This window comes from Eutrigla gurnardus (genome assembly GCF_963514095.1).
Source record: "Eutrigla gurnardus genome assembly, chromosome: 6".
NCBI lineage: Eukaryota > Metazoa > Chordata > Actinopteri > Perciformes > Triglidae > Eutrigla > Eutrigla gurnardus.
The window spans coordinates 27967739-27988685 of record NC_139920.1 but is presented as its reverse complement, the minus strand read 5'-3'; the positions used below and the strand labels follow the sequence as shown (position 1 = coordinate 27988685).

General features: G+C 45.3%; 1 protein-coding gene across 2 annotated transcripts in view; it reads right to left on the bottom strand.

Annotated features, from left to right (window-relative positions):
* Positions 1 to 11451: 11451 nt before the first annotated feature.
* The window catches only part of tle5 (TLE family member 5, transcriptional modulator), a 36000-nt gene continuing 26504 nt past the window's right edge, over positions 11452 to 20947 (bottom strand). The window contains exons 5-7 of one of the 2 annotated variants that reach the window (XM_084010797.1): positions 17031 to 17093; positions 16113 to 16187; positions 11452 to 14932 (exon numbers count right to left, since the gene is read on the bottom strand). In XM_084010797.1, coding sequence (XP_083866923.1) covers positions 14708 to 14932; positions 16113 to 16187; positions 17031 to 17093 — 363 coding nt within the window. In that variant the 3' untranslated portion in view covers positions 11452 to 14707. Of the gene's footprint in view, positions 14936 to 16112; positions 16188 to 17030; positions 17094 to 20947 lie in introns of both variants that reach the window. The other variant, XM_084010796.1, reaches the window with a different exon arrangement.

The following is a 20947-nucleotide window of genomic DNA, read 5'->3' as shown; positions in this document are numbered from 1 at the left end:
CCGCTTGGCTTCCTTCTTCTTCTGCTTCTCGTGCATCTTGTCCTTCATCTTCTGCAGCTCTGCCTGCTCATAGAAGATTCCTCTCCTCTTCTTCTTCATGTTCAGACAGAGCTGTTCCAGGACCCTGTTGTCCTCAAGGACCTCTCGGACTCTTGTCTCACAGATCTGTACTTCATTGGCCAGGGCCTTTGAGTTGTCCTCCTGTTCCTTTTTCTCATCCTCCATCTCTCTGACTTTTGTCTCCAGCAGGCGGTTTCCTGTCTCCGAGCTCTGCTGGGACTCGGCCAGGTCCTTTTGGAACTTGTCCTCCAGTTCCTTTCTCTCATCCTCCATCTCTTGGACTTTTGTCTCCAGCAGGCAGATGCTTGTCTCCGAGCTCCGCTTGGACACAGCCAGGTACCTTTGGCACTTGTCCTCCAGTTCCTTTTTCTCATCCTCCATCTCTTGGACTTTTGTCTCCAGCAGGCAGATGCTTGTCTCCGAGCTCTGCTGGGACTCGGCCAGGTCCTTTTGGAACTTGTCCTCCAGTTCCTTTTTCTCATCCTCCATCTGTTGGACTTTTGTCTCCAGCAGGCCGTTGCTTGTCTCCGAGCTCCGCTTGGACACAGCCAGGTATATTTGGAACTTGTCCTCCAGTTCCTTTTTCTCATCCTCCATCTCTTGGACTTTTGTCTCCAGCAGGCAGATGCTTGTCTCCGAGCTCTGCTGGGACTCGGCCAGGTCCTTTTGGAACTTGTCCTCCAGTTCCTTCTTCTCATCCTCCATCAGTTTGACTTTTGTCTCCAGCAGGCAGATGCTTGTCTCCGAGCTCTGCTGGGACTCGGCCAGGTCCTTTTGGAACTTGTCCTCCAGTTCCTTCTTCTCATCCTCCATCAGTTGGACTTTTGTCTCCAGCAAGCAGATGCTTGTCTCCGAGCTCTGCTGGGACTCGGCCAGGTCCTTTTGGAACTTGTCCTCCAGTTCCTTTTTCTCATCCTCCATCTCTTGGACTTTTGTCTCCAGCAGGCAGATGCTTGTCTCCAAGCTCTGCTGGGACTCGGCCAGGTCCTTTTGGAACTTGTCCTCCAGTTCCTTTTTCTCATCCTCCATCTGTTGGACTTTTGTCTCCAGCAGGTGGATGCTTGTCTGCGAGCTCTGCTGGGGCACAGCCAGGTACTTTTGGAACTTGTCCTCCAGTTCCTTCTTCTCATCCTCCACCAGTTGGACTTTTGTCTCCAGCAGGCGGTTGCTTGTCTCCGAGCTCCGCTTGGACACAGCCAGGTACTTTTGGAACTTGTCCTCCAGTTCCTTTTTCTCATCCTCCATCTCTTGGACTTTTGTCTCCAGCAGGCAGATGCTTGTCTCCGAGCTCTGCTGGGACTCGGCCAGGTCCTTTTGGAACTTGTCCTCCAGTTCCTTCTTCTCATCCTCCATCAGTTGGACTTTTGTCTCCAGCAGGCGGTTGCTTGTCTCCGAGCTCCGCTTGGACACAGCCAGGTACTTTTGGAACTTGTCCTCCAGTTCCTTTTTCTCATCCTCCATCTCTTGGACTTTTGTCTCCAGCAGGCAGATGCTTGTCTCCGAGCTCTGCTGGGACTCGGCCAGGTCCTTTTGGAACTTGTCCTCCAGTTCCTTCTTCTCATCCTCCATCAGTTGGACTTTTGTCTCCAGCAGGCGGTTGCTTGTCTCCGAGCTCCGCTTGGTCACAGCCAGGTACTTTTGGAACTTGTCCTCCAGTTCCTTTTTCTCATCCTCCATCTCTTGGACTTTTGTCTCCAGCAGACAGATGCTTGTCTCCGAGCTCTGCTGGGACTCGGCCAGGTCCTTTTGGAACTTGTCCTCCAGTTCCTTCTTCTCATCCTCCATCAGTTGGACTTTTGTCTCCAGCAGGCGGTTGCTTGTCTCCGAGCTCCGCTTGGACACAGCCAGGTACTTTTGGAACTTGTCCTCCAGTTCCTTTTTCTCATCCTCCATCTCTTGGACTTTTGTCTCCAGCAGGCAGATGCTTGTCTCCGAGCTCTGCTGGGACTCGGCCAGGTCCTTTTGGAACTTGTCCTCCAGTTCCTTCTTCTCATCCTCCATCAGTTGGACTTTTGTCTCCAGCAGGCGGTTGCTTGTCTCCGAGCTCCGCTTGGACACAGCCAGGTACTTTTGGAACTTGTCCTCCAGTTCCTTTTTCTCATCCTCCATCTCTTGGACTTTTGTCTCCAGCAGGCAGATGCTTGTCTCCGAGCTCTGCTGGGACTCGGCCAGGTCCTTTTGGAACTTGTCCTCCAGTTCCTTTTTCTCATCCTCCATCTGTTGGACTTTTGTCTCCAGCAGGTGGATGCTTGTGTGCGAGCTCTGCTGGGGCACAGCCAGGTACTTTTGGAACTTGTCCTCCAGTTCCTTCTTCTCATCCTCCATCAGTTGGACTTTTGTCTCCAGCAGGCGGTTGCTTGTCTCCGAGCTCCGCTTGGACACAGCCAGGTACTTTTGGAACTTGTCCTCCAGTTCCTTTTTCTCATCCTCCATCTCTTGGACTTTTGTCTCCAGCAGGCAGATGCTTGTCTCCGAGCTCTGCTGGGACTCGGCCAGGTCCTTTTGGAACTTGTCCTCCAGTTCCTTTTTCTCATCCTCCATCTGTTGGACTTTTGTCTCCAGCAGGTGGATGCTTGTCTGCGAGCTCTGCTGGGGCACAGCCAGGTACTTTTGGAACTTGTCCTCCAGTTCCTTCTTCTCATCCTCCATCAGTTGGACTTTTGTCTCCAGCAGGCGGTTGCTTGTCTCCGAGCTCCGCTTGGACACAGCCAGGTACTTTTGGAACTTGTCCTCCAGTTCCTTTTTCTCATCCTCCATCTCTTGGACTTTTGTCTCCAGCAGGCAGATGCTTGTCTCCGAGCTCTGCTGGGACTCGGCCAGGTCCTTTTGGAACTTGTCCTCCAGTTCCTTTTTCTCATCCTCCATCTGTTGGACTTTTGTCTCCAGCAGGTGGATGCTTGTCTGCGAGCTCTGCTGGGGCACAGCCAGGTACCTTTGGAACTTGTCCTCCAGTTCCTTCTTCTTATCCTCCATCAGTTGGACTTTTGTCTCCAGCAGGCGGTTGCTTGTCTCCGAGCTCCGCTTGGACACAGCCAGGTACTTTTGGAACTTGTCCTCCTGTTCCTTTTTCTCATCCTCCATCTCTCGGACTATTATCTCCATCAGGCAGATGCTTGTCTCCGAGCTCTGCTGGGACTCGGCCAGGTCCTTTTGGAACTTGTCCTCCTGTTCCTTTTTCTCATCCTCCATCTCTCTGACTTTTGTCTCCAGCAGGTGGATGGTTGTCTCCGAGCTCTGCTTGGACACAGCCAGGTCCTTTTGGAACTTGTCCTCCAGTTCCTTTTGCTCATCCTCCATCTCTCGGACTTTTGTCTCCAGCAGGTGGATGGTTGTCTCCGAGCTCTGCTTGGACACAGCCAGGTCCTTTTGGAACTTGTCCTCCAGTTCCTTTTTCTCATCCTCCATCTCTCGGACTTTTGTCTCCAGCAGGTGGATGTTTGTCTGCGAGCTCTGCTTGGACACAGCCAGGTCCTTTTGGAACTTGTCGTTCTTCTCTGTCTTCTCCTCCTGTGTCTGAAAAAGTTTCCTCAGTTGGTCGACCTTCGTCCCCTGCTTCGGCATGGTTTTGTAGGTCTTCTCTGTCTTCTCCTCCTGTGTCTGAAAAAGTTTCCTCAGTTGGTCGACCTTCGTCCCCTGCTTCGGCATGGTTTTGTAGGTCTTCTCTGTCTTCTCCTCCTGTGTCTGAAAAAGCTTCCTCAGTTGGTCGACCTTCGTCTCCTCCTTCTGCATGGTTTTGTAGGTCTTCTCTGTCTTCTCCTCCTGTGTCTGAAAAAGATTCTTGAGTTGGTTGACCTTCGTCTCCTGCTTCTATCTCTCGATTGGACTTTCCTGCAACACCTTGAAAAATGGTTGTGTTTGTTCAGTACCTGCACTATATTTATAGACTGCAGTGCTTTGAACATGTGACATCACAGAGACAAGCCACTGCTTTGATGTCTCTGTGATGTCATCAGAATGGAATGGAATCACAGAAGGAAAAAAAACAGTGATGTCATCAAAATGAAATGGAATCAATGAAATGGAATGCTCTCCCTAAACATCAAAGCCACATTAGACTGTGGATTCTTTTTTGTGCACTGTAGCACTTTGAGGCCATTGAGTTGATGTAAAGTGCATTATAAATAAATAAATTATTATTATGATTATTATAATTATAATTATTATTATTATTATTATTATCAATGAAGGGAAAAAAATAGAGAATAGGGAAAGAAGCTTGGAATGAAATTATGTCACACACTGGTATTTGTTTGTTTGTGTGACTCCACCCTCATTGATATAAATGCTTTGGACAAAATATATAACAAATATTTAAATATTAGGGACCACAATGGAAATAAGCCTTCGGGCTTTACTGTGTCATCCCTGACTATAGTTATGTATATAATGTATGGCACAGGTTGCTGTTTCATATATTTATATCAAGAATGTTCAAATAAAATCAATCAATCAATTCAAAAACATAAAGCAAGTCCAGTTTCCTATGATATAGCTTTCAAAGATCATAGTATCATCATCTTAAATTTTTAAATCATGTGGCGCGCAGGTGGAAGAGTGGTTAGAGCGCATGCCATGTACCCATGAGCATACGGAGCCGACGCAGGTTCCAATCCCAGCCGGAGGTCCTTTGCTGCATGTCACACCCCCTCTCTCTCCTGTCTTTCCTATCTGTCCACTGCTAATAAAAAAAGGTGTCTATGCCTGAAAACATCTTAACATTTTTATTTTAATGAAATCATGTTGGATACATATTGAAGGAGACATTGGGGGTCATTCGGCTGTAAGAACTTTCTGTGGTGTGCAATGTAGTGAGTATTCTTTTCACTTTATTTACATCCCGCTCTCCACCCAACCTCCACCTGCTGCTACCTTTTATTAATATACGAAATGTTCTCTTTCATGCCTTTTTTTTCTACAGAAAGAGGGGATGAAGGGATAGTTATTAAGGATATTCATAAAACATCTGTCATTTTATATGAAACGTTAAAGCATACTATCCTCTGTTCTGTAGTAAAATGATAGATTCCTGTTAGAGAGAAGAGGTGTGAAGGTTCCTGCTCATTTGTTCTGGCATTTATGGCAGGAAGGCTTTTTTTCTATGCATATGGCTGCGTTGTGTTCTGGTATTTTGAGGTTTCCACCCGATTAATTTGTTTTATGCGATTGTTAAATATATAAAGTGACTGATGAACTTTGAACTTGCTCATTGATTTCGCTTGATTGGTTCAAATTCCGGTCAGATTTATGGAAACATAAAAACATTTGCGCTGCAACAAAGAGAGACCAGAGTCGAGGTTATTTGTAAAAATCACAAAGCAAGACTTAACAGGTTACTTCAAAGGATAAAGGGATGTTTAAAAAGAGGGCAAGTATGGGTTGTACAATAAACGATAATCTCACACGGCATGGAAATCAAGAGGGAATATATGAATGAAAATGAGAAAACACACAGAAAACAATATAAAGCAGAATCCCAACACATCATCAGTAGCTGCACCGAGGTCTTCCTGGACTCAAGGTGCACTTACTTTTTTTTTCACGGAGCTTTCAACCTCCTGAGTGTAAGGAGTAGTACACAAAGTACACCACCATGACAAGTAAACACTCACAGCTGAAAGCCTCAGAGTTCCACAGTGAGGACAGAGATTCTGTACATTTAGTGTAAAAATAGTTTATATGAGCAACGTGAATAATAAAGAATAACGACAGGAGAGAGAGAGAGAGAGAGAGAGAGAGAGAGAGAGAGAGAGACCGATAAACATGTGAAAGAAGAAAAAAAATGATGAAAATGTCTCCTCTGGCAGACTGAAGACGAGAAGGAGGAGGAGGAGGAGGAGGAGGAGGAGCAATGTGGCAGGCTGCAAATAGAGCTGGAGAGAGAGAGCGAGAGAGAGAGAGAGAAGGAGGGAGAGAGAGAGGGAGAGAGAGAGAGAGAAGAAAGAGAGCGACAGCACTTGCTAAATGAATTTGGCTTTCAGCAATGGGGAGTCTACTCCGCTGCTGTGCTGGTAATGTGTGTGTGTGTGTGTGTGTGTGTGTGTGTGTGTGTGTGTGTGTGTGTGTGTGTGTGTGTGTGTGTGTGTGTGTGTGTGTGTGTGTGTGTGTGTGTGTGTGTGTGTGTGTGTGTGGAGGCATATGTGCCTGCATGCTAATATCCTCATATATCCACATGTATGACTGCCAGCGTGTGTTGAAGTGTTGACTGGGTGTGTGTGTGTGTGTGTGTGTGTGTGTGTGTGTGTGTGTGTGTCCCTGCATGTGTGTACATCTGCAGTGTGTGCGTTTTAACACACAAATGGTTTTGCAAGTATGCGAGTGAAAAACATTAGCGTGCGTGTTTATGCATATCTTTTGGACAGGCGACTTAAAAATGTTTCCTAAACGCTGGTGTGTCAGGAAAAGACAAGGCAGCGGTGTGTGTGTGTGTGTGTGTGTGTGTGTGTGTGTGTGTGTGTTGTAGGTGCACTGTCACCAGGATTGGAAGTGACAGGCAGGAAGTATCAGAGGCAGCTGGGTAACAGCCCACTAACCACACAGGGGAGGGCTCTACACTGAACAGCATTACCAGTGGGGGTAGAGAGACTATATACAGAGAGAGAGAGAGAGACTATGGAGGGAAGGTATAAAACAGGGACATATGGGTAAAAAGGACATTTGTTTTGCTCTTCACACAGAAGTGTCGGGTTAAAGGAGCCGCTTCAACATTTTGGGAAGAAACCGAAGATTTGATTTAAAGCCGTATCCCATTGACGCTTTGAGGCACTTCCACTAACTGACAGTAGGTGGTGCTAACATGAAAATAGGCACCTATGTGCTAGATAGCTCGTAATTATGGACGTGCAGGTTTTGATGATTAATAATGGCTTTTTAAATGTTTGATGAGGACAGCAACGTTATAACACAAAGCGAGAAACACTAATCATAACTGTACAAAATACTGAAGTTACCCCGGTGCTTCTCTCCTGAAGGTATACCACAGTACATTAAAAGTACTACTTGTTGTTTTTAATGTAACCACTGAATAAAATGTGAATTTGGATTTATTTTGGTTGGAAATTATTTGCGTTCTTGCTTGGAGTGAGATCGGAAGATTGATGCCACCTTCAAGGCCGTAAGGTAAAATAAAGCTGAAGCCAGCAGGCGGTTAGCCTAGCTTAGCATAAAGAATGGAAACAGGGGGAAGCAGTTAGCCTGGCTCTGTCAAACTCAAAATCCACTTCAGAGCACCTCTGGATCCCGATGATGAACAGTCGAATGTTGCTGTCAGCCAATGTTGAAGATTAAAAAGAAAGGAAAGGAAAGTGACGGCGTTGGTTGGTGAAAGTCAGGCAGCAGAACAGGAACGAGTCAGAGAGAGGAAACAAGCGATGGACGCCATCGAGATACGGCGAGAAGCCACGACGAGTCACACGTGAAGATGGACGGGCGAAACTAAGAGGAGGAGTCGGAGAAACAATAAGTAACAAATGGGGAAGGAGGAGAAGAAGAGGAAAGAAGGGAGGGAGCAGAAATGAGAGACTGGAGGTTAGAGCGAATTATAGAAGATGAATATATCAGAGAGAGAGAGAGAGAGAGAGAGAGAGAGAGAGAGAGAGAGAGGAAGGTCAGAGAGGAGAGGACAGACGGAGAGTGGAGGAGGGAGACGGAGCTTGTTTGTGTTTCATACGACTCCATTAAAGTTTGAATAGTTCTCATCTCTCTTTCTGTTCCCTGCTGCTGGAGACACACACACACACACACACACACACACACACACACACACACACACACACACACACACACACACACACAGGTATCTTTAAACTACACACAAAAACTCTGTTTTTTCACACACAAACATGCCTAAACTCTGAGCATAGTGTCTGTGTGTGTGTCTGTGTGTGTGTGTGTGTGTGTGTGTGTGTGTGTGTGTGTGTGTGTGTGTGTGTAACTGCACAGAGAGAAGACGAGATTAGAAAAGCAGGCCAAGAGATGGTTTCCCATGGTGCATCTCTGGAAGCATCTGCATTAGACCGGGCTGTGTCAACACTGACTGCTCCTCCAGCTGAGGCCGAGAGACACAGAGAGACACAGAGAGAGAGAGACTAAAATGTGGCTGTTTGCTTTGTTCCTGTTTCTGAGAGTGCCTGAGGAGGTAAAGAGGGGGGAGAAAATGTATGTAAGAGTCTCAAAGTGGCAGGAATGGGTGAGACAGAGAGAGAAAAAGGCGAAAAGGAGAGGAAGAAGAGGGTGACAGTGATGGATGGGGGAGATAGATGGATGGATGGAGGGACGTGAGGCGGGTTAGAGGATGGAGAGGCGGCAGACGGAGATTGACAGCCTCCTTTCCCGGGGACGGATGAATAAACCGGCGCGGCGACGGATGGAGGGAGGGAGAGGAGACGGGGAGAAAGGGAGTGAGGGATGGAGGAGGGGGAGGTAATGAGAGATAGAGTACGTCTCCGTAATCAAGCCGTAAAAGAGAGCGGGAGCGAGGTGGAAAAGACGAGTGGGCTCTGAATGAGTCAATCATGATTAATCAAGGCGCTTCTCGCTCTCCGCCGCTCGCTCTCCCTCGCTGTCTCTCTCTTTTTTTGTCAGACTCATCATCATCATCATCATCGCCATCATCATCATCACCACACACAAAACCTTGTCCCCCCCCCCCCCCCCCCCACCCACCCACACACACACACACACACACATCCATTCATGGAGCCTGTTTTCAGGCAGTTTTCCAGCAGCGGTGTGATCCGTTAAAATGGAAGTAAGTAGAAATCAGGCAACACATTCTATGCAATATAATAAACTACTAATCCCGTTATAATAGAATAGAAGTCGGTCTGACCTCTGACCCCTCCCACAAACGCTGGGTTGAGTCATTTCCTAAAACAGCTGTGGTTGTTAGCGAATGCTACAAATAGAAGTAAAGGACTATTTTCAGATGCGGATTCACATTGGGTGCTCTGGTGGTGATTTGCAGCAGCAGGACGTTTGAGGGGTGATTTAAAGGAGACATATTTGATTTTGATGATTTGATGAAAAAAGCTCCCTTTTCATCGCATGTGCACGTTATTACATTCAACTATGAAATAGGAACTTGTATATGAGATACAACTAGTGTCCATATGAACATGTGGATGCTTGTAAAATGCTTTTATTCTTTACTTTTCTTAGGAAAACTAACAATATACCACTTATATCTGCATATTATTTAATTCTTCAAGTGCCTTTTATACGTATTGATGTGCCTATTGATGTGTTTTGATTTGTGTCTTTGTATTGTAACTGAAAAAAGACAATACATTTTTTTTTAAAAACTGTGAAATAGGACACAACAAATAAATAATAAAACACACGATTCAACGAGCCGTTTACATCTGGCAAACTTTGTAAAGGTGTGCCGCTTTTTCCTAGCAAGCCAATCAGAGTAGACTGGACTCTTTTGGGGGTGTATCTTAAAGAGACAGGCGCTAAAACGAAGCGATTCAGACGGAGCATGAATACGGGACTATTCAGACAAATATGAGATGTATGAGTATGAGAAAAGTCATGTTTAATGAACAATGTAAACATATATGAAAATGAGCGGGATACGTCCCATTTCAAATAAACTACGGTGCCTGTTTGAACTGAAGTGGGACTCACAGCACAGAGGGATTAGAGATATCAGGCAATAATAATTAGTAAGGTAAATTAACCGTGGGGTTTGATCTTCTCATGGCATTTATTGACAATAAGAAAACGACAGAATACCATCAGTGTTAACCTTTAAGGCGCCTAATTAAACAACAAGTTGGATGGTGGAACTTCTTCCCCCCAAAGCCTCTAATGCGCCCTATAGAAAAAAAGACTGGATGAGAGAAAACCTCCCCACTGCTGCCTCTGCGTCGCTGCTTGTGAGGAGCGTGTGAATCCTCAGACAGAAAGAGAAAAAATAGGGCACTTTCATATTTATTCAAGTGTCAGATCCAGAGCTGTCTGTAGGGAGAGGAAGCGAGGAAGAGGGGGGGCTGCAACCACAGGAACTCTGAGGTTTCACAAGCCTTCCTTTCTCTTTTCTATCTCTGAACACACACACACACACACACACACTGCATGGACACACAGGGGAAAGGCAAATAGAAGGAGGGAGTGTGGATGAAGGAGGTAGAGGAGGGAGGATGCTCCGTCATTCACATACATAAGAAAAAAAAACATCCACGCCTGTCCATCATCAGTGTTTATGAATGAATGAGCTGTGAATCCAAAGCACCAAGTTATGTCTTAAAGGAGTATCAGACAAACGCATCTAAATGAGGATTAGGTGCCAAACGGGCCGCGATCCGCCGCCTCCCAGACGTCACATGGATTCTGGGTACACGCAGTGCTGAATATATAAACCCTCATCAACGCGGCCAAAAGAACAGGAAGCTCCCTCCCCGAATGTGACACACAAACACCGAAACACATGTGAGAATACCTCAGAGCAATTACCTGCTGGTGTCAGGAGTCCAGGTGCTCGTGAACGCAAATCAACACTTCCTCCTGGTGGAGCTGATGTGAACTACAGGGACCCAGAAGGAATCAGATCTGGTTTGTGATTCCGTCTGTAACTGGTGATGTCATCAACGCCTTAAAGAAGTGGGACTGACAGATCAAGTCAGGATGAGTCCAGGTATGATGAAGACACTTCCGGATATCGTGAAAATGTGGTTTATTTTTCTATAAAACTGGGATTTTAGCGTTGAGGTTTTGCATGTTTTCCCTGTTAACTACAAATGTTATTGAACATTTTCCAAAGAAACAGTGTTTGTTTTTCCATTCTTCAGCTATTTAAGATTGTTTTCCCACCGTTCAGACAGCGTTTTCAGGAGGTGAGAAGAATAAAAATTAAGTTGCAACTTTAGATCTTTGTCAAAGGTGATGAATGGACAAAACGGATGTGTTGGAAGGTGACGATTTTGAATCCTGCATAAAAATGTTTGCAATGATGATTCAACATTTTTGCAAAACGTAAAGAACATTAGAGATTTGTGCAAACCAAGAAATAAAGGAGATGTTAACTGTGATGGATCACCCACCTCATCAAGTTCTCTGAGATCTGATTTTCACACCTCGATGGGAAGAACTGGCACCAATACTTACTCCTAAAATGTGGGACATTTAACAAAAATGTATTTGTCTCGCTCTGGGAAAAACCCTAATGAGTTAAAACATTCTTCAGCTGCAGCGCTCACCTTTAATTGGGCCTTCTGCTTGGATGGTCACCCTAATAACGCTCATCAGCCTGCCTGCAGTAACCAGAGCGACTTCAACCAAGTGTACAGGTGGTTTAACGGGAGGAAAACGCTGCTACAGCAACACAAAGTGCTGGTTAATCAGCCACAGTGACCGATCCAACAACACACAGAAGAAGAGTCACAGAAGAGCTTCTTATGATTTGATTGACTTTATTTGTAAGGCACCAGAAGTCCTTCCTTACTGCAGAACATTTCATATTATTTATAGTAAATGTTTGTTGTATTTTTTTTTATAGTTTCTCTTTTTTTGTCATTTTAATGAAGCTATGATTTCAGACACAAAACATTTTTTTTTTTTTTTTTTTGCCAAAGTACACACTTTCAGGTTTTACATTATGCACAAAATAAGTATTTAAAAAAAGACCTTTACAAAGCTCAAAACGCTTACAATGCTTCACGCTATGGGGGCAAAAAAGTTGGGAAGGTGGGATGTGGTGTGGGAGGGGGGTTAGAGAAGAGAGGAGACAAAGGGCAAAAGGTCAACGTACTGCAGTTTCCCCCCTGGTGTCGGTTCAGTTTGGTAACACAACAGCACAAGAATCATCCAGGACAGACAAGAAAAGATGCAGCTATATACACATAAAGCTTTCTATGTATAATAACTGTATACAGAGGCGAGCGCCTCCAACTACTTGAACAAATACATAGAATTTCATTTGTATGTTTATAACGTCAGCTTCGTAACTCTCATTCTAGTTCATATCGATTAATATTTAAAAACAAATAAGAGGGGGAAAGAAAACAAAACAAGTGCATTGATCACAGAAAAGTTTGGACCGAACGTTCCTTTGATGAAGAACGTCTCGGCTAGAAAGGAATTGATCTGGGTTACCCCGCAGACATGCATTGATGTGTGTCAGTGTGTGTGTGTGTGTGTCTGCATATCACTACGACTACAGTATGTAGTAGACACATACAGTATGATGGGAGGACGACAGCATGTTGTAGAAAGAACGCGTTTCACCTCCGTGTGTATCAAACCTGTACAACCGTTTACACACCCGGTTCACGGATTCACATACATACACATACAAACGGGCAGAGTCGTTCCACCAGAGTCACCGACGGCGTGATGATGTCACCAGGGGTTTCATTTAAACATGCGATTCTTTAGACTTTTGCTTTCCGAATGACTTGGACAATAAAAATGTGCTTCATCGTCATCGTCAACGTGCCAAAGATCATTTTTGAGCGGATCATTTTTCACATCGATTCATTCTCACAGTGTAGCTATTAAATCAGAGAGGTGTGTCATACTACTTCAGGCTGTTTTCAAATAAACACTCACAGAAATATGCACCACTGCCAAATAATCCCAGTCCAACTAAAGGGTAGATATGAACTGTCATCTCATCTTGTAGAAAGAAGACAGATAGCGGGGCCACTAGAACCATGAGATCCCCTACAGACCAACAGTCCTCCCAACAGGACGTCTACACACGTTGCCCGTCCTTTAAACGTCGGATGGTTTCGTTGTTTCTTTGCGTCGTACAGTTCCCAACCTTTAAGAAAAAGCTCTGATGCCCTCAATGATACAGAAGTGCCTGAAAGTCAAACAACGGATGCTTCACATCAGCGTTAGTATTTAAACTCAAACGTAATGGAATCAAACGAGGGATGCTTCGATCACACGCCACGTGTTCGGGCGACCAGGACGCCCCCACTGGGGATTTTTCAGGGCGCTATAAAAAGGTCCGATGCTGCCATTTTGAGCACAGCAGAGCTTCGGTGACATCACCGTATTCCCAGCACGGCTCCAGCCGACTTCCACCTGACGAGAGGCCTAATCAGACAAGCTAATTGAAAACAGGGCCTGCGAGGCCGAGGGGGAGTTTTTACTCATCGAAGCAGCTGTGGAGGACTCGACTGTGTGATCTGCACTTCAGAACGCTGTTAGGTCATGGAAATTTCCCACTCAGCGTTCTTTACGGTGAGATGTCCTAGTCTGACATGTGACAGACCTACATATGTAAATGTACAGCGTCTTAAATCCGAGTCCCGGTTGGGTTTCTGTTTCACGCCGAGACGTTGGTGAAAACGGGATCACGACGGGCGACCGGGACTGACCGCATGCAGAGATTAATGTCACCAGTCTCGTCTCTGTATATTAACTTTGTACACACAGACTGGATGAATAAGCCATTTCCTCCGGTGACACAGCCTGCACTTTATCATCGCCCTGTCCTCGTTTCTGCTCTGAACCCAGCCAGGAGGAAGACACACACTGCCCTCTGCTGTCAAACGCACAACTTGCACACCCTTCTCTGATATTAGAGCACAATAAAGATGCAAAAAAAAGGTGATGGGAGCGAATTGAGCATTGAAACCGCTCAAGAAAATGTTGCCTTTCAGTGAAGCTGCTGGTTGGATTTATCTAACGTACCTCAGCGGGTCAGGCAAGGATCCTAAGTAGGGGGGATTACTTACTAAGGTGGGTTTGTTATCTGCTCTGACAGCTCTCAGCAGGAAGTTAGCTCGAAGAAGGTGCTTTTCCTTTTTAAAATAAATGTAGGATTATACACAAAATCTCTTGTTCGTCAACTGGATTCTGCTCTAAAAGCAGTGGTTTTTGGTCATGTGTGTGTGTTTCTCTCTTTAGTCGGGACACGAGGGAACTGTTTAAACTCTTCTCTGTTCCAGAACAATCCACCGTTTAAACTCAAAGCCAACCTGTAGCCTGGTATGAATGCATGCGATGTGTACTCCTAAAAAACACCGCTAACACTACGGATCTCTGTCAAGACCTCTTTGTTAGGAAAATCAAGTTTGTGGGAATCGTGCGTCTGAGTCGTATGACAGCTTGCCAAAGAAGCGATTAGCCTGTTTTTAACACATAGAGGATGGTGCATTCAGTGTCACAGATCAGTCCCGTGAAACCAGGACCCGCTTAGAACGGAGGCGAGAGGTCGGTGTGAGTGGGAGGAAGGGAGGAAGGGAGGGAAAAAACCAGATACAAAGCAGGAATAAGAAACGAGACACAGAGCAACAGGAAGGCAGGAAGGAACAGAAATATAAAGCAGTTCTGATTAAAAAAAGAATAAAATAAACACAAAATAACCGAAGCTTAATCACATAAAAAAGGGACAGTGTTTGAAGAGGGGAGACAGTTTGATAGCGATAAAGAGAATAGGAGGATAAGAGGATAAAGAAACAACCCATGTATAGTAAATATGAAGCGATCAGGACTAGTCTGACAGAAGGGGCAGGTGCCAAAGCCTTCCCCGTAAAGGGAGTTGTTAGGGGTCTGTAGCTGGAGCTGTGTGGAAGGGATTGAAGCCCATGATAGCTAAGGTCAGAGAGAGGGAGACCAGGGGAGAGGCTGTAGGCCAAGGGGGGCTCAGATCTAGGGATTCAGGTCTCTGGACAAAAACAGAGCTGAACACCATCTAATCAGACTTGTCTCCGTCCTCCTCACGGTGGCTGTCAACTCCGTCACGTGAGGCTTTCTCCTCCTTGGCCAGCTGGGCTTGGGAGGCCAGCAGGGAGGAGAGGGAGAAGAGACCGGAGGAGGTGGTGACGGCAGGGAGGCTTGGCTGGCTCAGGCCCAGCGGCAGGGGGGTCATGGGTAGGGCCAGGCCCTGGAGCTGAGACAGCTGGTGAGCCTGGAGCTGCTGCTACATGGAAAACAACCAGACACAACTTAGGCACAGCAGGGCAGAGCCAACACACAAATCACTGCACAACACTGACGGAAATGCAAAATCTGCAATGCATAGACCTATTATACAACACAAATGATGTTAAATATATAAGCCCTGAGGCACGGCGCTAATAGCTCAGGCACAATAGGAGAGATGGAAGGCACATATCGTAGCTAAAACACACGCTCAGTAGGAGATGGAGAGTCTGCAGCACACATAACTTATTTATAACAGATGCAATTTTCAATCTATATAGCCCCAAGAAAAGTGAGAGGGAACGCTGCACGAAAATGAAAAAAAAAACAAACATGCTCCTCAGTAAAACAGACATAATTATAAACATAGAAACATCATGTTTCATTTTAACATATAGAGAGACAAACTGTTTCTGTCAAATCTATTCATTTCCATCTCCCCGTTGTAAGAGCGCTCGACAACATGACACATCATCAGTGGGTTGATTTTATGACCATCCTGACTCACTGTTAATTATCTCTAATAGCCTGGTTTGCACCGGCTACACCTACAAAGTCAACAGCTCTGCCTTTATATTCAGAACCAGAGCTGAGAGGCTCCGTGTGCGATGTGTGACATTAGCGTCTATGAATGAAAAGGTATGGCGAAGCATCAGAAGGTGAACCAAAGTCTCCTGAAAGCAGGCCTATGCAGACCAGACTCCCCCGGATCTAAAGCAGATACAAAAGGCACGGCGCCGCTTTGAATCGTGCATCACGGTGATGGAGTGGCGAAGCTAGCTAACACTAGGCCCGTAGTGAAATGATGGAGTGGCTCGGCTAGCTAACACTAAACCTCCGGTGAAATGATGAAGTAGCTAAGCGAGCTACTACAAGGCTTATATTGATAAAGCGTAGCTGACTAGCATTAAAGCCACAGGGATGAAGGATCACATCTACCTGGCTCATGTTCCATCCATACCGACTCCAGCTAGCTGGCTATTCTTACTATTCTAATTCTCCCTGGAGTGGATTTACATCCCCAGTTAAACGTAGGGACATTTTTCTAACCTTAAATATTTCACTATAAGCCAATAAATGAAGACCATTGAAGATAATAAGCAAAAACAATAGAATAGGTGATAATGATCAATAATTGTGCTTTAAGAGCCTCAAGCGAGGCTGGAACACCATACCCTTATGATGGAGTTCATCTCTGGGGGGGTGACCTGCTTGGCCCTCTCAATGGCTGCCAGGACCTGCTGCTGGTGCTGGAGACGGTGGGTGTGGGGGGGGAGGGGAGGGGGAGACAATAAAAGTGAGACGGAAACAAGGAGGGGAGAGTTTGGGGGGGGGAAGAGAGATCGAGAGGTTAGATCAATATCAATAGTCCCAGCAGAGACCCAACAACCCTCTCTGGTGATGCATCCCCCCCCCCCTCCGGCCATTCAGCTATTCATCCAGACACACACACACACACACACACACACACACACACACACACACACACACACACACACACACACACACACACACACACACACACACACACACACACACACACACACACACACACACACACACACACACACACACAGTGTGACACCGGTGATTGGATGGCTGGCTGGTGTGCTGTAATGGGTGGAGGTCAATGCCCTGGTGGGCAGATAAGAGCATGGCTTATCTGAATCACACAACCATTTATTACACTGACACACAAACACACACACGTATGAGGGAAAGGGAGTGGGACGGAGGCGATGGTGGAGGAGGGAGGGAGGGGTAAAGGGGAAGGAGGCGTGGGGAGAAGGAGGTCAAACAAGGAGGGGGAGGGGAAAAATGGGCGGACATATTGAATATGGCAGAGGAGAGTGGGGGAGGAAGAAATAAAGTGAAAGTGAGTTGAAAAGGGAAGACGGGAAGCGAGTGATGATGAATGACGGGAGGAGAAGGAGCGTCGAGGAGGGAGGACTGCTGAGCGAGGGGTCACGGAGGTGGAGAGGTAATGAGGCGGGAATGAGGGTGATCTCATTCCGGGATGTAAGGAATAGTGCCGAGGGTCAGGAGGTCAGTGACGTCTTCGTGTCAGTGTGTGTGTGTGTGTGTGTGCTTACCTCCTGAGACAGGTAGGGGAGGACTTGTGCGCAGATCCCGTTCAATCTCTTCACTATCTCGGCCTGCGGAAGGAGAGACCTTTTAGTTAAAGGGCAAGGCTGCAAAAGGTTAAAGGGCCCATTCTTTCCTATTTAAGACGTTAACCATATTAACCGCTCACAAATATGTGGTTTTATGTCTAAAATAAAAAAGCAGGGCGCTGTATTTTTAGCAAACGTTACTCAAACAGGAGTTAATAGTGCGTAAAAGTATATTTTCAGATGCAGATGAATATACATTTGGTGCGTTAGTGAGGACGGTGGACATCAAAATAAACTACAGCACTCCTGTTCAGGTGGAGCTCACTGATGTTTGTTTATAAGTCCCTACACATCCTGATGCCTGGTTCACACCACACAACACCAGCCTGACGTTAGCCCGACCCGGCCATCGGCTTGGATCAGGGGCAACGACGGGAGCAACGACTGTAAACACGGTGGAGCGGAAGAGGAACGATGTGAAAGATAAAGATGCAAAGATGTTGTTGGTGCTGCAGGTGGAACTGTGAAACAGCGGAAAGGTCAGTTGTTCTGTTTTCGCTTCTCTGACATTGTGCTCGAAGGAGAAATAACAGGGACTAGGACAACACAGCTGGACAGATGTGTGTTATGGATCCATATTATAATAAGGAGAAATAAATGCTGCAATAACACAAGAAGCACATACCTATACCCACAATAACTCACAATTCATGATTGGTTTTCGTGAGATTTGTTGACGAAGAAAAAAATAACCTATAGCATATCCTTTATATCCTTTAAACCCTTATGATTCAAAGCACAATCTCATCAGTATGGGAAACATCTGCTATGACCTTCCCAAACTGGGACACACATATCTGGAATCACACACACACACACACACACACACACACACACACACACACACACACACACACACACACACACACACACACACACACACACACACACACACACACACACACACACACACACACACACACACACACACACACACACACACACACTCACACTCAATCACACACCCACACACAAATATCAGAATCCCTTCCTTCACCTCATTAATTACATTGCTTGTACTCAATATTCTTTCTATAACTATTGGGCACACGCGCGCACACACACACACACACACGCACACACACACACGCACACACGCACACACACGCACACACACACACACACACGCACACATTCTAACACACACACACACACACACACACACACTCTAACACACCCTTTCCTCACTCTCATCTTGCACATCCTCCATCTTTCTCACACGCAGGTCTATTATCACATTTGGTTGGTAATCATCCAATCCGTCTGAGATATGCAAAGCAGCAGTAATTGTGTTAAAGCCTAATTCGTGGCATGATGGGGAGAGAGGGGCCCTCCTAACAATCATCAGGCATGCAGAGCACAGCTCCCCATCAAGCGCCGCACTCCTATCCGCTCATCATTACACGTGCACACTCCCTGACATCTCTAAAATGTCTCTTTAAAATGTCTCTGCGGGACTCGCTCCATGCTAACTATGGCTCTTCTTCTTTTCCAGTGCCCTTTAATGCCGTCTCTCCCTCTCCCTCTCTTTTTCTCCTCCAACCCAGCTTCCGTTTCTTCTTTTATCTGTGCTCTCTATTATCCTCCCCTCTGTGTCTCCCTCAGCTTTTATCTGTCTGAACGCTTCTTCCTCTCTTTTTTGCCCTGCGTTAACATTTCACTCCGCGTCTTTCCAGCTTTCCTCAAGTGCTAGCGGAGCACACATCGGCTGACAAGAGCATTGTGTGTGCAAATAAAACATGCAGAACAATAAAAACGACCTACGACACGAGATCAAGACATCAAGAATCAAGACATCCTTGCTGCTTTTCACCAGGGTAGAATATTTTATCTTTCTTATTCTTTGTCTAAATTATCTTTTGTAATATGCAAATGTAGACTGAAAGGGAAAGCAAACATTGCTTATAAAATAATGTGTATATTTAGAATGTGTGTCAAGGAAGCATGGAAGGCAGCCTAAACAAACCCTAACATTTAACAGACTTCCTCAGGGCGTCCTGCTTTTGTCCCTGAATGATCTTCAGTGTTTGAGTGTCTAGTGCTAGTGCTTCCTGCCAGGAATAAGACTGAACATCATACTTGTTCATCATTTTTTTTAAAGACCTTGAAAAGAGAGATTTGAAAGAAAATATGAAAAAAAAAAAGATTCGATAAGAGAAAAATGAATAAACAGTCGTAAAAAGTAATCAAATACGTTTAGTTGCTGCTCTTAAGTGAAACTCTGAGGTACTTGTTCTCTTCCAATACATTCCAGAAGGGCTTCACTTGAGATATTCAGTTAACGATCACAGTCAAAGTTAAGCAGCAAATCCTCACAGTAATCAACTAACAAGTTAAAGGTCGAGTAGGTGATTCTATTCACAAACACTTTCTGTAATATTACTTTAAATCCTCGTAACATACCGATAGCAATGGATGAATGAAAAACTCAGACATAAACATTTTAAAAAAGAAGTAATCTCTGGCCGTGGTGTAGGGCTGCAACGATTAATCGAGTTACTCGATTAACTCGATTATGAAAATTCCTCGAGGCAAAACATCTGCCTCGAAGCCTCGTTAAATTCCTATGACGCGCCTATGTGCAGGGATCCGATTGTTCCACACGGACCGTTGTTCAGGAAGCACACCAGCGCGTCATACACGGTCATTCATTCTGAATTTAGTTGGCGCGATGGCGGAAAGTCAGCCTCAGAATGTCCGTAAACGACCGAGAGTATCGGGGCTAAACAACGGTACCCTGCTTGCCCATGTGAGCGATTTATTTCTGACAACAAAACGAATGCGTAAAGTTGTAAAATGTGTGACTAGATGTCTCCTCGTCTCCGTGGCGCATTTATCCGTTTTGTTGTATATCGATCACTTCTCATCCGCCATCTTGCGAGTGACGTATAGAGTTACGTTTATGCATCGGACGCTCGTATTGGCTCCCGTAGCAGCTTTTACAGCCAATCGGAAAGCCTGATTTACGCTTGGCTGTGAGTTGTTGTGTTTGCCCAAACGGACGGAGGAGTTCAAAGCAGAGAAAAGAATGGTCAAACAGTTACTGTAGTGATAGAGAAAGCTAAATACATAAATGGCACAGAAGAAGTACACTATATACACACATATTTAGGGCAGGGAGAGGAAAGGGCCATTGCTGGCAAAACAAAACGTAAATTAAATGTTATCCATGTTTTATCCAAGTTGATTTAACTGTATTGTTGTTAAATTCTCACTGGCACTTAATAAATGGGCTTAGTTTTGGAGCCAAATTTTGGAGTTGGAATGAATACCTCCGTTTATTTTTTTTAGAAATGCTTGATCATTTTACAGCCACATCATTTTCGTTATGCATTATTTGTTTTGGTTGTTTTATCCGATTCCTCGATTAATCGATCGATAAAGTGCTAAATTAATCGATTACAAAAAGAATCGATAGCTGCAGCCCTACCGTGGTGCGACTGTTAAAACCCCGTCCAATCAACAAAGTCAGGCCGGAGATAATAATTGGACGGCCTGTCTGTCAATGCTTATTCCTGATTGGAGCATTCTGCTGACCTCCAGCACTCGTTTGGAGCTTTGAACAGAAGTCAGAACAAAGAGGGCGGGGTTATTTCGGTTTGGCGATGCGTTCAAAGTCAAAGGTGGTTTTTCCAAATGACCTCCTCTGCCTTTAATAGCTGGTTGTTCGTTTTCAGGCCATCAACTAATCGATTAACGGCCATTATTAAGCACTTTGTAACTGTGTTTTTGAGAAGTGCTATACAAATATAGTTAATTATCATTTCAGCTACACTCATTTACTTATATAAAGGATCCGTAGTAAGGAGTGCAGAGGTCTTCTGCCGTTAAAACTA